Source organism: Empidonax traillii, unplaced genomic scaffold, assembly GCF_003031625.1.
Source record: "Empidonax traillii isolate 1590-97213 ecotype Southwest subspecies unplaced genomic scaffold, ASM303162v1 scaffold1800:size59985, whole genome shotgun sequence".
In the NCBI taxonomy this organism is placed as follows: domain Eukaryota; kingdom Metazoa; phylum Chordata; class Aves; order Passeriformes; family Tyrannidae; genus Empidonax; species Empidonax traillii.
The window spans coordinates 12,958-30,081 of NW_020956993.1; the positions used below are offsets into that span (position 1 = coordinate 12,958).

Below are 17,124 nucleotides of genomic sequence, written 5' to 3' on the forward strand. Positions count from 1 at the left end.
TAATCTTTCAGCAGAATGAGTTTGTGAGGGTCCAAAAACCCCTGGGGCCGGGCTATGCTGAACGTGAAGTATGAGAGAAATAACAGTGGGTCTTGGCAGATTGGCAAGTCTTTAATATATTAAACAAAACATATCTGCTAGAAACATTCTATTCATATAAAAATGCAAAAAAGACCCCTTTAAAGACATTTCTTTGGCATATTTCCCCCCCCCCCCCCCCCCGGATATTGCAGGAAGCTCTGTTGATATGTCGTTCGCTTGTAAACAGACAAAACAAAGTGTAATTAAGAATACAAAGCTTTTTCTCTAATACTGTCACAGTGCAGCAAAGCAATAGAACCATGGGGCATCAGCCAGGCTTGGGGGGGCTGCAGGAGCCACAGCAAGGGTTTAAATTGTGTTAAATACCAGGGACAATGAAACATTTAAGCATCTAAGCTGGGCAGAGAAGCCGAGGCAGGCGGGGGAGCGGCAGGTTAAGCCCAGGGGTGCCCCAGCCCTGCGGGGTGAGGGGTTCTGAGGTGGGACCAAGTCCCACTAAGTGCTTTTTCCTCCCCTGGCTCGTGGCCCCCGCCGGCCCCTCAACCCCTCGGAGGTAGCTACATAATTAAACTGATTTGCACGCAGGGGAAGCTGAGGCAGGGGAGGCTGGAAAGGGCAGAGGAGGCACCAGACTCCCGTCCTGCATTGCTGCAGCCCTCCCCACAGCCTGGCTGTTTTACCTGCCTGCTGGGAAGAAGGGGGGGGACTTGTTTTTCAATGGGAACAGTAAGTGCTTATCCAGGTTCCAACCCTTTGACTGCATCGTGGGAACTGTGTGAGGAAGGTCCCTAATTCCTTGGCATTGTTATCCTGCATTCCCAGGAATGGTCTCCGCTCCCCAGGGAGGTTTCTCTGCCTTCCTAAGAGCAAACCCGAATATTTTCTGGATTAAGGACATGGGCCTGCTCTGGGTTTGTCACACTTCTTGGTTCTTTGGTGCTTTGGCGCAGAGGGTCAGTCCCGGCTCTGCCAGCCCACCCCATTGCGTGGCTTGTGCCTCCGAGGGCCTGGGAGCCTTTCCTGGCCGTGACTTTAGTGTCTGGCATTAAAGCAGTGCAGACAATCGAGGTGATCCTCACCTTGGAGCTGAGGCTCCTCTTACCTTGTGCTTGGCTTTGCAGTATGGCTTTGGCACCGCGCGAGCCCCAGGGCTGAGCGCTGGATAAAACCACTCCAGAGGGAGCAGCTGCCCTCCAGCAGCCGCTTGCTCAGGCTGGGGCTGCGGTGTCTGGACGTAAAGGGCACTTGGGGTGGTCCCTCAGTGGGAATATTGCAGTCGTGGCACGAGCGGGCCCTGGCCCGGTGCCCACCCCCTCCCGGGGAACGCGGGCGGGGAGCGAGGCCCTCGCGCCACTTACGGCTCTGTCTATACATTTATATACATTCAATAATATAGCTTTGAAAAATAGACATTTCCTCTGTATAATATAAAATAGCATTTAGGATCAGTCTCAAGCGACGCACCGGGGTGATCAGAGCACGGTCGCAACTCCTGCAAGGATTGCCTGGAGTTTCTCCCCCCTCCAGCACCACCGTGGGAAGCTCGGAGCCTCCTTGGGGTGGAGGGAGAACAGGTGGGCCCAGGGTCAGCGGAGCCCCCCGGCTGTGCCGCCCTTCCCTGCTTAGTGCATGTGGTGATTCCTGCAGAGCAGCTCCGGAGGAGATCACCGCAGCCGTCGGTCCTTCTCCGCCCTCACACCGTGGTCTCGCTCTTCCAGAGGCCGGTCTTCATGCCGGCCACGCCGTCGGCGCTGGCCAGGTTGATGTCGTACTTGCTGCCCTTGAGGCCGCCGTTGTGGCTGCCCACGTTCAGGGGGTAGGAGCGGCGCTTGGCCTCCCTGTCGGCGGCGCCGCCCGGCCGCAGGCTGTCCCGGCTGGCGCTCCTCCGGCGACCCTCGGCGAAGTCGGGCGCCCTCCGCCCGCCGTCGCTGCCCTCCGAGGGACTGGCGGCCGCCTCCCCATCCTGGGGCCCCCGCGGCCCCACGCGGCCGCCGCTGGCCGGGCTGGTCCTGCCGCTGGGGTAGCTCTCGGAGTGGCTGTTGTGGAGGCTCCCGCTCTCGCTGGACGGCTGCTCCGAGGGGCCCCGCAGCATTTTCAAGCGGTGGTGCTTCCCATCCCGTCCCGGCTTAGTTCTGCCCCGGTGGCTCCTGCGGCCGTGGAGGTTGCTGGCGTGCCTGGTGGGTTTCCCGTCGGTGGTGTCCGGCTCCGGGCAGGCGGCTGGGCGGGCGTCCGCCTGGCTCTGGGCGACCTGCAGGTTGGTGATCTTGCAGCGGCCCCTGGCCGAGCCGGCGCTGCTGGGTGAGGAGGAGGAGGAGGCGCCAGAACGAGCTGCCTCTGGGTCGTGGCAGCCGATGAAGACCTGCGAGCCGTCCTCTGGCCCCAGCCCGGGGTGCACGTAGGCCTGCATGGGCAGCGCGTTCCGGTAGGACGGGCAGCAGGAGAACCAGGAGCTGAGCACGTCCCGGCGCCGCAGGCAGTGGTGGACGAAGATGAAGAGCCCCAGCGCCACGGCGGTGACGCCGTAGAGGCAGCTGAAGATGATGTTGAGGTACCAGCGCTGCGACACGGCCATGGCGCCGAACGTCCACAGCGCCACGTACAAGGCGTGGGTGGTCACCAGTGCCCAGAACTGCACCCGCAGGGAGTAGACGCCGTCCCCCTCAGGACAAGGTGGCCCCGAGTTCAGTGTCACCGAGATGGACCCGGAGTCTGTCAGGAGGTCACCGGTGCCCCCCAGCCGTGGCGGTGGCTCCAGTGGCTCCGGGACGTCTTTCCTGCGTAAGGGTCGGCACTGGAGGCTGAGCCCGGTGCAGAGGAAATAAATCCAGGTGACGAGCAGGATGAAAGCCACGGGGACGTAGAAAGCTCCCAGGCTGGGCCGCCACACCAGCCAGCAGCTGTGCGGGACGAGAGGGGCTCTGAGGGGTCATGGCGTGCTCGGCAGCCTTGCCCTGATGGCACAGGCTCTGCAGAGCCATGCTGGTTGCCTGGCTGATTTTTTTCCCAATGTATGGATAACTCTTGGGGAAAACCTCACTGGCCTTTCCCCATCTTGCCCAGATTCCCAGTTCCCTGCCCCAGCAGAGGGAGGCCACCCATGTGGGGAGGAAGGAATGTCGAGTGGCAACACTTACTATGGGTTGTTGTCATGGTAGTTGTGGATGTTGACGGCCGCCGTGATCCCGCAGATGATGAGGGGGATCCCACCGGCGATCAGGTAGAACCTGCACGGGGAGGGACAGTGTCACTGCAGCCCTCAGGAGAGCACAGGATGGGCTTGCCCAGCAGAACAAGTCCTGCCCCAGCCCCTGGATGTGGGGCAGGAGATGGTCCCGCAGCTCCCCCCAGGCCGGGGTGAGGGGAAGGGGGGTCTGTACCTCAGCATGGGTCTGGGGGCTGGCTGGGACATGTCCCCGTCTGGCTGCCGCGGTGCCTTCCAGGTCACCTCCCTGTAGAGCACTCGCGCTTTCACCGCCATCCAGAGCAGGGTGGAGAGGGAGGAGTAGTGCAAGATGATGCCGACCTGTGGGAGGAGGCCACGGCTGGGGAGAGGGTGCTGCTGACATGGCTGTGTCCCCCCTGTCACCACCCTGTGGCAGCCCACAGCGCTGGGCTCTGCCCGTCCCCTGGCCCGGTACCCACTGCCTGGCACACGATCCGGTACCCGGTGAGGGTGATGCCTCCCGCGAAGACGGCGGCCGTCATGGCGATGTGGAAGCAGAGGTTGAGCAGCATGTGCCAGCCCTTCCGCGGGATGAGGATGGTGCTGGAAGAGCGAGAGGCACAGCCGGTACCTGTGAGCTCCTGCCCATCCCTGAGAGCCACAGATCCTGCATCCAGAGGCCCAGGCCAACAGCCTGTCCCTGGCACGGAGCGTGGGCCAAGGACCAAGACCCAGGAGCCCCTCCAGCTGCCATGGAGACACCCACCCTGGCACAGCCCCCCCAGCCACCTCCGTGGGCACCAGGGCGCTGCCTCACCCGTGGTGGACGATGTAGGTGATGATGGTGGTGAAGAGGCAGAGCAGCAGCACGGCTGTGCAGGTGTACATGGCCGGGTGCAGCACCTCCACGGCGCCTCGCGCCTCGCTGGGGAACCCGCTCAGCTCCTGCGCGGCACGGCACAGCCCGTCACACCCCATGTCACCGCCCCCGCCCCCTGTCCCTGCCCACCTGCCCCGCTGCAGCCCTCAGGCTCCACACCCCACTCGCAGCCCCACCTCAGGCTCCACACCCCACGCGCAGCCCCACCTCAGGCTCCACACCCCACTCGCAGCCCCACCGCTCGCCCACACCCACCATGAGCACGGCCACGTTGCTGAGGTGCCGGCAGTGCAGGGAGGTGACGTTGGGCTCACGGGCAGCCAGCTGGCACCCCTCGGCGCTCCAGCCCCCCATGCCCCCCAGCACCTCGAAGTTCCAGTAGGCGGCCACGGGGTCCGCGCCCTCCCCGGGGTGCCGCAGTGACACGGCCACCGGCTCCGACAGGTTTCCCACTCCGCAGCCGTCTGCAGCAACAGAGAAACCCGGTCAGCAGGACAAGTGACACCCCTCCACCTGCACCCCCAGAGGGCCTGGACATGGGGGACCCTCCCACACATCCCATCTCTCCATGAGAGCCCCAGGGATGGCTCTGCACTGCAGGAACACCCTGTCAACACCCCGAGTAGCCCCACGGAGCTTCATCCCCCAAGGAAAGCACCCCCAGAGCAGCCCAAGCCCCCCAGCACGCCGCCCTTACAGGTCCCGGCGTAGATGACCGGAGTGGCCACGCTGCGGCGTTTGCCATCGTCAGCCAGCCGGGAGGAGTTGCCGGTGCTGCAGAAGAGTTTCCCGTTGCGGAAGACCAGCAGCTGGAGCTTGCAGTCAGTCCCTGGTGCGGCCGGGACCGGGCTGGCAAACAGGCTGGGGGGCAGCTGGATGGAGGCCAGGGCGATGCTGTTCTGCGGGCGCAGGGTCACCGGTGAGCAGGGGCCGACCCCCAGCCCCCCCCGCCCCCGGCGCAGCCGTACCTTGATGTGGAAGCTGGTCAGGGAGACATTGGGGCGCCCCGTGGTGCAGCGCAACCTGAGCTGCTGGTCGGGCACGGGCTCGGCCCCCCGCTCAGCCGGGGGGGCACGTCCTGGTGCAGCCCCGTCCCGCCGCTGGAACGCCACACAGCTCAGCCCCACGTAGCTCTCAGGCTTCACCACGTACGCCTCGAAGGCGATGTTGCGGGAGTTCTGCCGGGCACAGCGCCGTGGGGTGGTCACCAGCCCTGGCCTGGCCAGAGAGACCACTGGCAGAGCCAGAGAGACCCCTGGCACAGGCAGAGACCCGACACCAGCCACCCAAGTTTTCCCTCTCTGGCCCCCCGCTCACCACTGCCATGTGCTGGGAGTTGCTGCCCAGCGTGTGGGCTGCGATCCTCTCCAGGGAGCGGACGATGCTGGTGCAGGCCTTCTCCTCCTTCTGCGACATCCACAGGATGTGGTCATCCACCAGCATGATGTTGCTGGCCATCTCCACGATCACGTCCGTCAGCTGCAGGGACAGTGAGCAAAGAGCTGACGCCGTCCCCCGGGGGAAACACCCCAGTTCACGCTTTTCCACCCCAAAACCACCAGGCAGCACTGAGGCAAGCAGGGGACAACCACAGCACTCGCTACCTGCTTGATCTGGTCCACGTAGCCGATAAACTTCTCTATCATCTGGGCCACGTAGAGGACATCGACCATGTCCGAGAAGTTGGCTGCCTCGGCCGTGTAGACGCGGAGCTGGTGCGCCAGGGTCAGGGCGTTGGAGGCGTTGATGGGCATCTGCGGCGCGGCACGGCCACGGCGGGGGCACGGTCACCGGCTGTGCCGCCCCCTGCCCCGGCCCAGCCAAGCCCCCCGGGGTTCCCCCCTGCTCACCAGCACGAAGGTGTAGAGCACGCGGGTGATGTCGTTGGTGTAGAGGCAGTGGGAGTAGTCGCCGTCCTCCCAGCGCCCGGCGCGGTCGCAGCGCCGCCACGCCTGCTTCTCGCCCGCCGCGCCCGCGCCCGCCGGCCCCGCGGCGAACGGGTGCTGCAGGCAGGGCTGGTAGGCCGTGATACCCGCCAGGGTGCGGGGCCACCTGCGGGCACCCATACGCGGTGACCGCGGGGCACCCGCCACCGGCATCTCTCCCCGTGCACGCCCTGCCCGGCACTGCCTGCCAGCACTGCAGCCCCAAACATCCCCCACCTCTCCCGGGCTCTGGGGGGGCTGAGGGTGATGCTCCCCAAAAATCCCCCCACCCCCTCCAATCCCATGTCCCGCTCAGCCCTGGCAGCGCAGGGGGAGGCAGCAGGGGCCGGGGGGGCACCGCTAATTTGAGCCACATTGAGTGTGCCAGTAATTTATATTCCGTAAGGGCCCCGCCGGGGTTACAGCGGGCGCCCGGAGCCTTTCGTCTCGTGCCAGAGAAATTCCAACACCTCTGCCGCTGGAGCCAGGCTGCGCCGCCGGCACGGGAAGCCCTTCAAAAGCCTGTGCGCGCGCTCCCCGCGGCCGCTAATCGCTACCAGACGCCCGGTCACCTGCGGCCAGGCGAGGGGAGGCGAGGCGAGCCCCCCGCCCGCCCACGCGCCACGCGGCACGGACTGTGTGTGTCCCCACCTGAAGTCCCCGCGGTTGTTGGTGACCCGCTCGGCAGGGCAGTAGGACGCGGAGGTCTCCAGCACCACGATCTCCACCTTCTTGCTGACGTTGCCCTGGGAGGTGGAGACAGCGCATTCCCACTCGCCGTTGGCGGAGACGTGGATGTTGGAGAGGATGAGCTCGCTGCGGGCAGAGGGGACGGGCTGGCACGGCGGGGCTGCCCCACGGCCTGCAGCAGTGGTCCCCCAGGCCTGGGGGCTCCGGGTCACACACCATGAAGCACAGGAGGTGCCCACAATTGGCAGCCCTCCTGTGGCACTCAGTACCTGCAAACCCGCAAGTCCTGCGGCCACGAGTGTCCGTCCCCATCCCCATCTCCATGTGGTCTGTATTGCCACCCCCAACTCATCTCCACCCCATTCCCCATTCCCATCCCGGTCCCCACCCCTGACCTGGTGATGAAGGTGCAGTCATGGATGAGACTCTCCTCCACGATGATGCCCGTCCTCTCGTCCTCCTCCACGGGCTCGTGGTTGTGGAACCACCGGATCTGGGTGCTGTTGTCCAGGTACGTGGCCGTGCACTGGAAGGGCAGCCGGTCCCCCTGGAACACCACCTGGCGCAGCGACGGGATGAGGTGGTGGGTGTGCAGCTCCGGGGCGCCCGCTGCGGGGGACACAGGTGAGCCCCGTGCCACCACCGCCACCACCACCGCCCCCGCCCCGGCCCCGGCTCACCGCAGCGGAGCTGCCCGTCCCGCGCCCCGCGCAGGGCCACGCCGCGCAGCTGCCGGGGGAACGCGCACGCCGTCCGCTCCGAGATCTGCGCCGAGCGGTCGCGGGCCCAGGGCAGCACCCAGCGCAGGTTGCAGTCGCACGTCAGGTACTCGGTGGCGAAGTCCCTGCAAGGGATGGTGTCACAGGGTCACCAAGACCCTGGGCAGGGCCCCTCCCCATCCCCCCGGTGCCGAAATCCTGGGGCACAAACTCACACGACTTTCAGGGAGGGGAGCTCGTCGAAGACGCCGGGCGGGAGGCTGGAGAAGATGTTCCCGGACATGTTCCTGCGGGACAGGAGAGAAAGGTGGCATGCAGGGGACCCCCTGGGAGGGGGGACACCTCCCTGCCCCCTCGCTGTGCCCACACACTGCCCCCCTCCCAGGAGCCAGCAGGGAGGGCTGGCCAGGATGTCCCCAGGGAGCTGCTTACAGCCGGAGGAGGTTGGGGAGCCCCTGGAAGACGCTGGCGCTCAAGCAGCCGATGCGGTTGTTGGAGAGATCCCTGCAAGGCAAGCGGAGGGACCTTCAGGGCTGGGGACACCCCGCTGTCCCCACTGTCCCCAGGGCCAGCCCCACGTGCTCTTGGGGGGTGTGCTGGCACTTACAGCCGCTTCAGCTCGGCGAGCCCCAGGAAGGCGCCCGGTTGGACTGTGCTGATCAGGTTGTTCTTCAGGTCCCTGTGGGGAGACAGACACAGACCTCAAGGTGTGACACAGGGAGCCCTGTCCCCAGGAGACACAATGCAGGGCACAAGTGCACCTGACCCACTCCCAGCCCCCATCTCCTTCCTCAGCCCCCCCACCACTGCAAACACCCTACAAGAGCCTTATTAGCAGTTTTCCATCCCATTTCCCTCTCGTTATCTCTCTGAAGGGCACAGGGAAGGCACAAGGCTCCTCGCTGCTCCCAGGGGGATGCCAGCCCCTCAGCACACTCTGAGTGCACCAAGGAGCATCACATGCCCGTGCACACTGGCACTGGTTGCTGGCATTGTCCCCACATTGCTCCCAGAACAGCCGTATCCCAGGGGGTTATCTCCTGCATGTGGGATAAGAGCACGGCCCTGGATGGGCTCTGTGGCCCTCGGGAAGCTCATTTGGGTGATTAGCCTGATTGCAGGCACGTATCTAATCAGGGGCTGGCCAGGCTGCCAGCAGGGCTGGGAGCACCGGTGGCATCAGCCGCTCCATCCAGCCCCTGGGACCCGAGGCAACTCCTGCCGAGCACGGGCACTGGCTGGGAGAGGAAATGGGATCCATATGGATCTGTGTTTATTTATAGCAGTCTCCACGGAGCTCGGCGCTGGGTCTCCCGCTGCTCCGCCTGCGGCCCTGGGGACACCCCATCAACCACAGCCCCACTGCAGGGCCGGGAGCCAGTGCCTGGGACGAGGAGCAGTGCAAACCCTTCCAGCAGAGCCAGGGTGCAGGGGGGTGGGAGTCCAGCCAGAGAGACATGAGGGGCCCCGCAGGGAGAGGAAACGCAGCCGGCATCATCCCGGCCCCGCTCGGCTGATGCAACGGCTCCGCACACGCCTGCCTTCCCCGGCGTCCCCCAGGAGCAAATGCATGTCCCGGGAGCTCCCACGGCCAGCAGTGCAGGCAGGTGTGCAGGCAGGTGTGCACAGGTGAGCGCTGGTGCTGAAGGGACAGCTCCACTCACCTGTACCGCCACCACCCGCCGCACCGACAACAGTCACACCGCGAACACCCGCCCTGCAAACACCCACCTGTACCCACCAAGGGACACCTGAGCACCTGCCTCAGCCCAGCTCAGACATGGACAGATGAGGGGACAGAGTCTCTCCCTGTCCCTCCTGTCACCCGCCAAGCCCCCTCGCAGCCCCCGGGGGCCGTTCCCAAGCGGGGTTGTGCTAATGAGGGCGCGCCACACATACCGGCCCTGCTCAGACTCATTAATCTCATTACGCCGCTACAAATCACTGGAGATGCCAAGCCCGGAGGGGCAGTGGTCCATGGGGGCACCGCTGAGACCCTGGGAATTGGTTCTCCCCATCATGCTGGGACTCTGAAGAGCCCACGGTGGGTACCCAGGGTGAGCGGGGGCCCTGCGAGCCCCAAGATGAGAAGCAAGGGGTTCTGGAGCCCCCACTGCATCGCCACCACACCAGCCGGACTCCCCACGGGGCACGTCTGCGCTGTGGCCCCAAACCGACCTGATGAAAACAATTACAGCTCCTGTCGAGGTCAGTCAGGCGCTGCACAGGGAGATGCGGCCGGCCCGGGGTGGGGGAGTGCTGCCCACCCTCCCTGGACCCCTCTAACCCCGTGGGGAGCAGCAGGTGACCTGGGGTGGCTGCTCTCCCAGGGCACAGAGACCTTTATGGGGGCTGCAGAGCCGGGGTCGTCCCCAGCAGCGGCCTCACTGCTCCCCAGCATTCATGAGAGCTCGGGGCCAGGGGCAGGCACTGACCCCAGGCTGGACCAAGGCTGGGGAGGACTCAGCCGTGTGGGATGGTGCCCACAAGGTGGCTGCTTCCCGTTCACCCCAAAACGGGTGCCACGGGGATTTCCGCGGGAGCCCGCGGGGCGCAGGAATGCGCGAGACCTTGGCGGGGAACAAAACGCCCTCAGTGCCGGTCCCCGCGCCTGCATACCTACAGATCAAACCCATATGGGGGCCATAAATCTCCCCTCCTCGCAGCTCCCTCCATAGAGATGCCTTTCACGGAGAGATAAGAAAGTTGACTTTGTTCGGGGGGACAATGTCGCTTTTCATACCGGCCCTCACGGAGCGCGGCCCCCCCAGTGCCTCCTGCCCCGCCGCAGCTCCCGGGATCCCTGGGATGCCCATGGGTGCCCCGGTGCCCGTCCTGCCGCAGCTCCCAGGAGTGACACCAGGATGTGGGTGGTGATGCCAGAGCCCACTCCATTCACACCCTGTGGAAGCCCAGCCTGCACCCTGCTGCCCCCCACCCTCCCGCCCGCCGGGCACTTACAGCTTCTCCAGAGCCCACAGCCCGAAGAAAGAGCCGTTCTCCAGCACCGTGATCTTGTTGTTGCTCAGCAGCCTGTGGGAAGAGCAAAGGGAGAGAGGCAGCCTCGTTACCTGACCTGGCAGCCATGGACTCCCTGCCATGCCCCGGTGACCTGGAGGGGAGTGGGAACAGCCAGACCCCCCCTGTGAGACGCCACAGCCCCAACTATGCCACTGGAACAAGGGGAACTCTCAGGGACGGGCTTGCACCGCCAGGTGGGACCATGGGATGCTCTGCATGGTCCTCGTGCCATGGAACACCACGTGGCCCCCGTGCCAGCTCTTGGGGCATCACCTGGGAGCTGCATGGGTGGGCGACGACCCCCACCCCAGCAGCCAGGGCACCCCGAGGACCTGCAGCCAGGAGGGGACCCCCCAGCTCCTGCTGGTCACAGCTTTGAGGCCACCCCAGGAGCCTCCCAGCACTGAGATTCTATTCCAAAATAAACAGCCTTGCTGGCCAAAGGGGCCCTTGTGGGGAGACGGGAGCGGATGGAGGGCACCAGCACCCGACGATTAAGCCAGGACCTCATTAAAGCTGCAATTAGCAGAGCCAGACGCGGCTCTCGGGGACCGGCGGTGCCTCCCGGGCGGCCGCGTGGGCACCGGCGACGCCAGCGCCGGCAAATGTGACCCGGAGGCAGAGCCGGGGCAGGCGGTGGCCGGGGCCGGGAGGGCACCCGGGAGCCTCTGCCGGAGGGAGGCGAGGGGAAAAAAGGGCTCATTGAGGGCCGGGCCGGGCCGGGGCTGTTTACACACGGCGGGCCCGACGGCCGCGCTGAATGGGGGCTGTGTGTGCGAGCCCGTCCCGCCCCGACGCGCAGCCACGCTCGGCTCACGGGCACGACCAGAGCCGGCTCGGGAAGGGGCTGCCAACCCCCCCGGGCCGGCTGGGAGGGAAGGGCCGGGGTCCGGCAGCGCGGCCCCCGCATCCTGTGCTAATGAGGAGCCGCCACCGGGCACCGGCGCGGCCGCGGGACCCTCGGCCCGGCCGGCGGGGAGCGGAAGCGTCCGGCAGCCCCGACGGCCGCAAATTGCTTCCACCCCGCGGTGGCCGGAGCTGCCGGGGCCGTGTCTGACCCTCTCCTCCCTGCCGGGACCCCTCTGTGCCGGGGCTCGGCTCGCCCCAGCAGCCGGCACGGTGCCGCCTCAGCCCACGACCCTTGGCAGAGCAGGGGGCATCAGGGATGTTTCCAGAGCATCACCACTCCCAGTAAAGCCCCAGCTCTGGGCAGCAGCAGCCCCTCAGCGTGCCGCAACTCCCCGCGGTGTCGGCGGGGGCTGTTGCTCAAGGCCCCAGCGGCTCCAGGAGGTTTTCATTCCAGCGGCAGGAGATTTCACAACCCAAAGCACTGGCTGTGCAGGGGGACACAGCCATGGTCATGCCCCAGTGGGGTGGCCAGAGCAGGGAGGGCCAGAGCACCGGGAAGCTGCACCCCCTGGGAATTCAGCCCCACTGGGAATGCAGCTCTAGGCGGTCCCAGGCCAACTCCTGGGACCATCTGCACCTCTGCCGTTCCACAATTCCCACCTTAAAAGGCAACGCTCCCTCGATCCATCCGAAGGGATCAGCCACCGCTGTGATCCGCAGCCAGGGATGCTCTCCCTGGGGGCCACCTCGGCAAAGCCACCCCTGGAGCCCCTCCAGAACCACCACGGTGTGGGACACCCTGAGCTCCAGGCACTGCCTGAGCTTCCCCAAAGAGAAGATTGCCCAAACCTTTTCTTTCCTGGTGAAACTTTTCCCGGGTAGGGATCCTGGCTCTTCTCTTCCCCGTCCCACAGAAGCCAGCCGGTTCACGCTCCCCTGTTACAACCCACATCCTCCAACACGGGTTTGTTTTGTTTTCTCTGGTTTCATGGATGTTATGTTCCCAATTGTTTTCTGTTCATTTTTGGGGTTTTTTTGTTGTTGTTGTTTGGTTTTTTTTTTCCCAGGAAGTTCCCATCAGGCTCCACGGAACTTTCCATTCCCGCGTGTCTGCAGGCAGCAGAGCCCTGTGCAGGCCCTCACCACTGTCCCTGACAGGAGATTAACTGAGAAACCCCAAAATACTACAGGATCAGTGCATCTGCCAGGCCACCCTGACCCAACACACCGGGGTCACAGGCCAGCAGCCCCCGAGCCACACTGGGGACCCCACACAGGGACCCAGCCCTCGGCACACAGGGACGAAACCAGACCCCCCAGCTGGATTCCAAACCCCAGGAGCTGCCCCAGGGAGGAGGGATCACCTGAGGGGGAAAGGGGATGGGGGGCTGGACACCAACCCCACTGTCCCCCTGCTCGCTGTGGCTGAGCTGCTGTCGGTGGGCTGGGAGCACCGGGCAGGGGCTGCAGCGGCTCCTGGATGCTTGCTGAGGTCTAGGGGTGCAGAGGGGACATGGTGCCCTCATGTCCCACCCATCTGCAGGCTTGGCAGGCCGTGGAAGCACAGCTGTGGCTTCCAGAGCAGCCCCCTTGGCTCCAGTCCAGGCTGGGACCCCTCAGCTCAGCGAGAGGAACCCCCAGGCCGGGCTCGGAGCGATGTGCTGGGTGGGAAGGGTCGGGGACCCCCCCAGCCCTCAGTGCCCGACCATCCCCACGCCTCTCCCACCCTAAATGGCGCCTTCATCCTGCCCAGTGCCCTGAGACCCTCGGAGCGTGGGCGGGCAGGGGGCTCCCGTCGGGGACAGCCCCGCCACGGGGACAATAATCAGCTAATTGAGCGGTGGCTGGAAAAGTCCCCCCGGACAATGCGGGGATTAAGGACCAGAGCGTGGAGTCAAACGGAAACGATGGGGGATGCGTGGTGGGGACGGCGGGAAGAGCCCCGAGGAGCATCCTCCCATCCCGGGGGATCCAGCCCTGCAAGGGGTGCAGCATCCACACTCCAACCCCGCCCTGTGCCAGGGCTGGGGGGAGATGGAGCCCACGAGGCTGCCGGCAGGGAGATACAGACCCCTTCTTCTCCCCTTTTTTTTTTTTTTTTTTCCATCTCAAAAAAGAGGAGCCAAAAGCGAAAAAAACAAGATTGTTTTTTCAAGCGTGCTGGAATCCACTTGGATAAATAACAGCTCCAGAAACTGGGCTGCTGAAACAATAAACTTCCTCTGGACCCAACCAAAAAAGGACGCGGGGAGACGGTGGCTCCCCAGCCCGGGCAGGGAAGGCAGAGGCGAGGAGGTTCCTGGGGGGGCCGCGGTGGGGGCGGGGACCCGGCCCGGCTCTGCTCTCCAAGTGCATTAATTCAAAGCATATGCCGGGAGCAGATACGGCGCAGGCTGCGCCCCGAGCAGGGCTCGCTGCTCTGCAGAGGGATTTGGGGAAGAGAAAAGAGGGGCCCAGGGGCTGGTGAGAGGTGCCGAGGGCTCTGGCAGCAGGGAGGGCTCTGGGGGCTGCAGCATCCCAGGGGACCCTGTAGCATCCCAGGGGGGACCCCACAGCTCCCAGGGGAACCCCACAACATCCTAGGAGGGACCTTTCATCCCAGGGGGGACCCTGCAGGACCCCACAGCTCCCAGCCCAATGGGACTGGAGACCCCCCTGCCCTGGCTGGGACCCCCCCTCCCCACTTTGTTTGGGGGCTCGGGGGCTGTTCCCTGCCCCGCCCATGCCCGGGCGTTGCCTCCAGCCTCACGTCACGCCGGGCTATTTCGGATGGTGAAAATTATTGTTCCAACCCTCGGCTTTTGTTAGCACAGGAAAAACAGGCCCCGGAGAGAGGGTGAAGCCTCCAGAGCCGGCATGGGCTGGGATGCTCCGACGCACGGGGCAGCACCACGACCCTCAGCCCCTGGAAAACCCAAACCTGATGGAGCTGCAGCCCAATAAACAACAAATAAAAAGCTGAGGAAGGTTTCAGAAAGGAACCATCTGCAGGGCCCAGGATAGAGCGGCCTTGGAGCGGGGAGTTCAAGTAGAACTGGAAATTGGTCATAAGTCAAAGCCCTCTATTCCCTGCAGACAATCTGTAATTTCAGTGCAATCAAGCTGTGCACATAAATGAGGCCTGTGCTGGGATTCCACATCTGGAAGAGGTTTGGGCTCCCGCCCGTGTGACAGCGGGGCTGGCCACGGCTCTCCAGCTCTCGTTAGGATATGGCGCTTTTTCCACCGGGCGATTAGCACAGGGGTCAGCTGGGGGGGATTAAAGCCTTGTTAATCCACAGCACCTCACAGCCAGGAGGGGCGGCCTGAGAGGTCCCAAATCCCCCAGCCCCAACAGGATGTGGGACTGGGGGATTGCCCCAGGCTGCATCGGTGCCAGCCCTGCCAAAACAGCCGGGAGAGCTCCTCAAGGCCGCGTCAGAACAGGGTGACACCGAGACTGGCACCCCTCCTTCCTCCCTGCAGGGAGCTGGGGGCAGGAATTGAGCTCTGGGTACAAAGCAGGGCGAGTGTCAGAGAGCACACACTGTGTGTGTAACGTCTGCTGGGGCTGCAGGGGGGTTTGTGAGCATCACCCCGCTCACCAGACCCCACGTGTCCCCATGCTGGCACCTGGTGATCCCTGTGAGGAGCCAGAGGAAGAGGAAGGAGGCACGGCTCTGCTTGGAAGACCTTCCCCATCAGGCACCAACATGTGTCTGGGGCACTGGGACCGAGGCCGAGCCCTGCAGTGGCTGCAGGTCCCCAGAACGCACTTTGTCCCCTCATCCTTTGTCCCCTGTCCCTGCTGCGATGCCAGCAAGTGTTTCTCAGGCACGGGGTGGGGGGTAAATGCGCAGCAGCTGCCGAGGAGGCAGAACAAGATTCCTCAGCACAGGCCTAATAATTAAAGATAAATAAAGAAGTAAAGCGAGAGTGTGGGAAAAAGCAGAAGGAGGGACCCACAGGGTGACAGACAGACCTCCTCCAGCCACCCGACCTCCTCTGGCCGCCCGCCTGTCCCCAGCCACTGCCCAGACAGCCAGGCCAGATCCCTCCTGCACTGCTGGGAAGAGCCTCCCCCCTGCACTCCTGCACTGCTGCCTCCAGGCTGGACTGGGTGAGGCCCGGAACACGGCTCTGCTTTGAAGCACTGCTGCCCCAAACACGCCCTAGCTTTCCTGCAGCTGGGGCAAGAGTGATGCTGAGCCCCCCAGGGCACAGCTGGCACCCAGCACCCCATGGCACGCGTAGGGGCCCTGCCCAGACCCGGCTCACCCGCAGGATTCAAGGCTTGGCTGTCCCCAGCGGGGCGTCCCCAAGGCACGTGCAGCCCTTGCCACGTGCCCGGGCCCCTCCGCTCCCTGCCCGCACCCCAGTGGCTCCAGGAGACGCTCCCAAAGTCGGAGCCTCTGGTTTTGATTGTTCCATCTGGAAAGGGTTTGGAATAAATCATGTTTACTGCGCGAGAGCAGAGCCAGGGTCACCGCATATTTGTAGGTTTCTGCCTACGCCTGTAGGTTTCATGTCACGTTTTAGTGGGATCATGTAATGCCCTAAATGCTTCTGCACGGTCATCCCGGCCCCTCCGAGCGAGCCAGCCCAGCACAGGCGGCACAACCCCTCTGCCCCGCTGGGAACAGCTGGAGAGGGCACTGGAGAAGGCTTGGGACGGGTCCCCTTCCCCAAATACAAACTGACAAGGGACTAAACATCCCCACGGGTGTTTGCAAGGGGATGATGCACAAGGGAGGGCTGTAGGAGCAGAGCAGAGCTCAGGAGTGTGACAAGAGAGCCCAGCTGTCACCTGTCCACAGCCACCCAGCGTCCCCCTGCTACTCCAACATGACTTTATGCTTTTAATGGGACTGTCACACTCAGCCCCTGCTCGTGGCACCCCCCTGCAGCACCCGTGTGTTCCACAGCCTCATTCCACGTGGGGACGGTGGCGTCAGCGGGGTCCCCTTCGCTGCCACCATCGCCCCAAAGCGAGGACCCACAGGGAACCAGAGCAACGGCAACGCGACCCAGCGGGTTCCAGCCCGTGGGGATGGACGGCACCAGCAGCACGGCAGCCCCCAACCCTCCAGTGTCCAACCAAACCTGCCCAAAGAGCAGAAAGTGGGAGCCACGAGCACGGGCAGCGTGGGCTGCCCATCATGAGGGGATGACACCCTGGCTGAAGGCGACATTCCCCTCAGCTGCAGCGCTGCCAGCCCAGCCTCCCATCCAGATTTTAATTCAAACATCTCCTCCGGAGTTATAAATAAACCCTGCAGCGAGCAGAGCGCGGCTGCCAGCGCCGGCTGAACCCCAGCCCCCGGCAAGGGGGGCGTGAGGAAGAGGAGCCTTTAGGGACCGAGCAGCAGCTTTAGACCCTTTGCACAAACCCCTCAAACCCATTAACCGCTCCTGGTCGCTTCTCAGTAAATATTTCCAGGGAGAACAACCACTTTCAAACAAAAACATCCTCCCCAGCGCTCAGAAACGCCACGGAGGGAAGCGGGAGAAGGAGCCCGTTTCCTGGATTTCCAGCTCGCGTCCACACCAGCCCCGCGCCGTGGGGACAGCGGGGTCCGGGGGAGACGCCGCGGGGGCAAGGGGGGATGCCCGGGGCGGTCCTGCTCGCGGTACTCACAGCGTGACGGTGCCGTCGGGCAGCAGTCGCGGCTCGGGCGGCGCGGGGAGCCCCCCGCCGCTGCAGACCACCCTCCTCCGGGGCGCGCCGGGGCCGCCGCCCGCCTTGGCCCGCTCGGCCGAGCACTTGCAGCCCAGGCTGAGCGCGGGGCAGCTCCGTGCCCCGGCCCCGGGGCCGCTCAGCGCCGCCGCCAGCAGCACCAGCGCCGCCGCCCGCAT

The 17,124-nt window shown here is 64.7% G+C and overlaps 1 protein-coding gene across 1 annotated transcript; it reads right to left on the bottom strand.

Annotated features, from left to right (window-relative positions):
- Positions 1-95: 95 nt before the first annotated feature.
- On the bottom strand, positions 96-17,124 carry ADGRA2 (adhesion G protein-coupled receptor A2). The gene is made up of 19 exons (XM_027908694.1): positions 16,907-17,124; positions 10,381-10,452; positions 8,027-8,098; positions 7,852-7,923; positions 7,635-7,706; positions 7,381-7,544; positions 7,096-7,309; positions 6,662-6,826; positions 5,936-6,137; positions 5,690-5,839; positions 5,403-5,564; positions 5,054-5,263; positions 4,783-4,984; positions 4,341-4,549; positions 4,023-4,150; positions 3,685-3,808; positions 3,420-3,565; positions 3,177-3,266; positions 96-2,939 (listed from the first exon to the last, which is right to left on the bottom strand). The coding sequence occupies exons 1-19, from the start codon at positions 17,122-17,124 to the stop codon at positions 1,736-1,738; spliced, it is 3,876 nt and encodes a 1,291-aa protein (XP_027764495.1). The 3' UTR covers positions 96-1,735.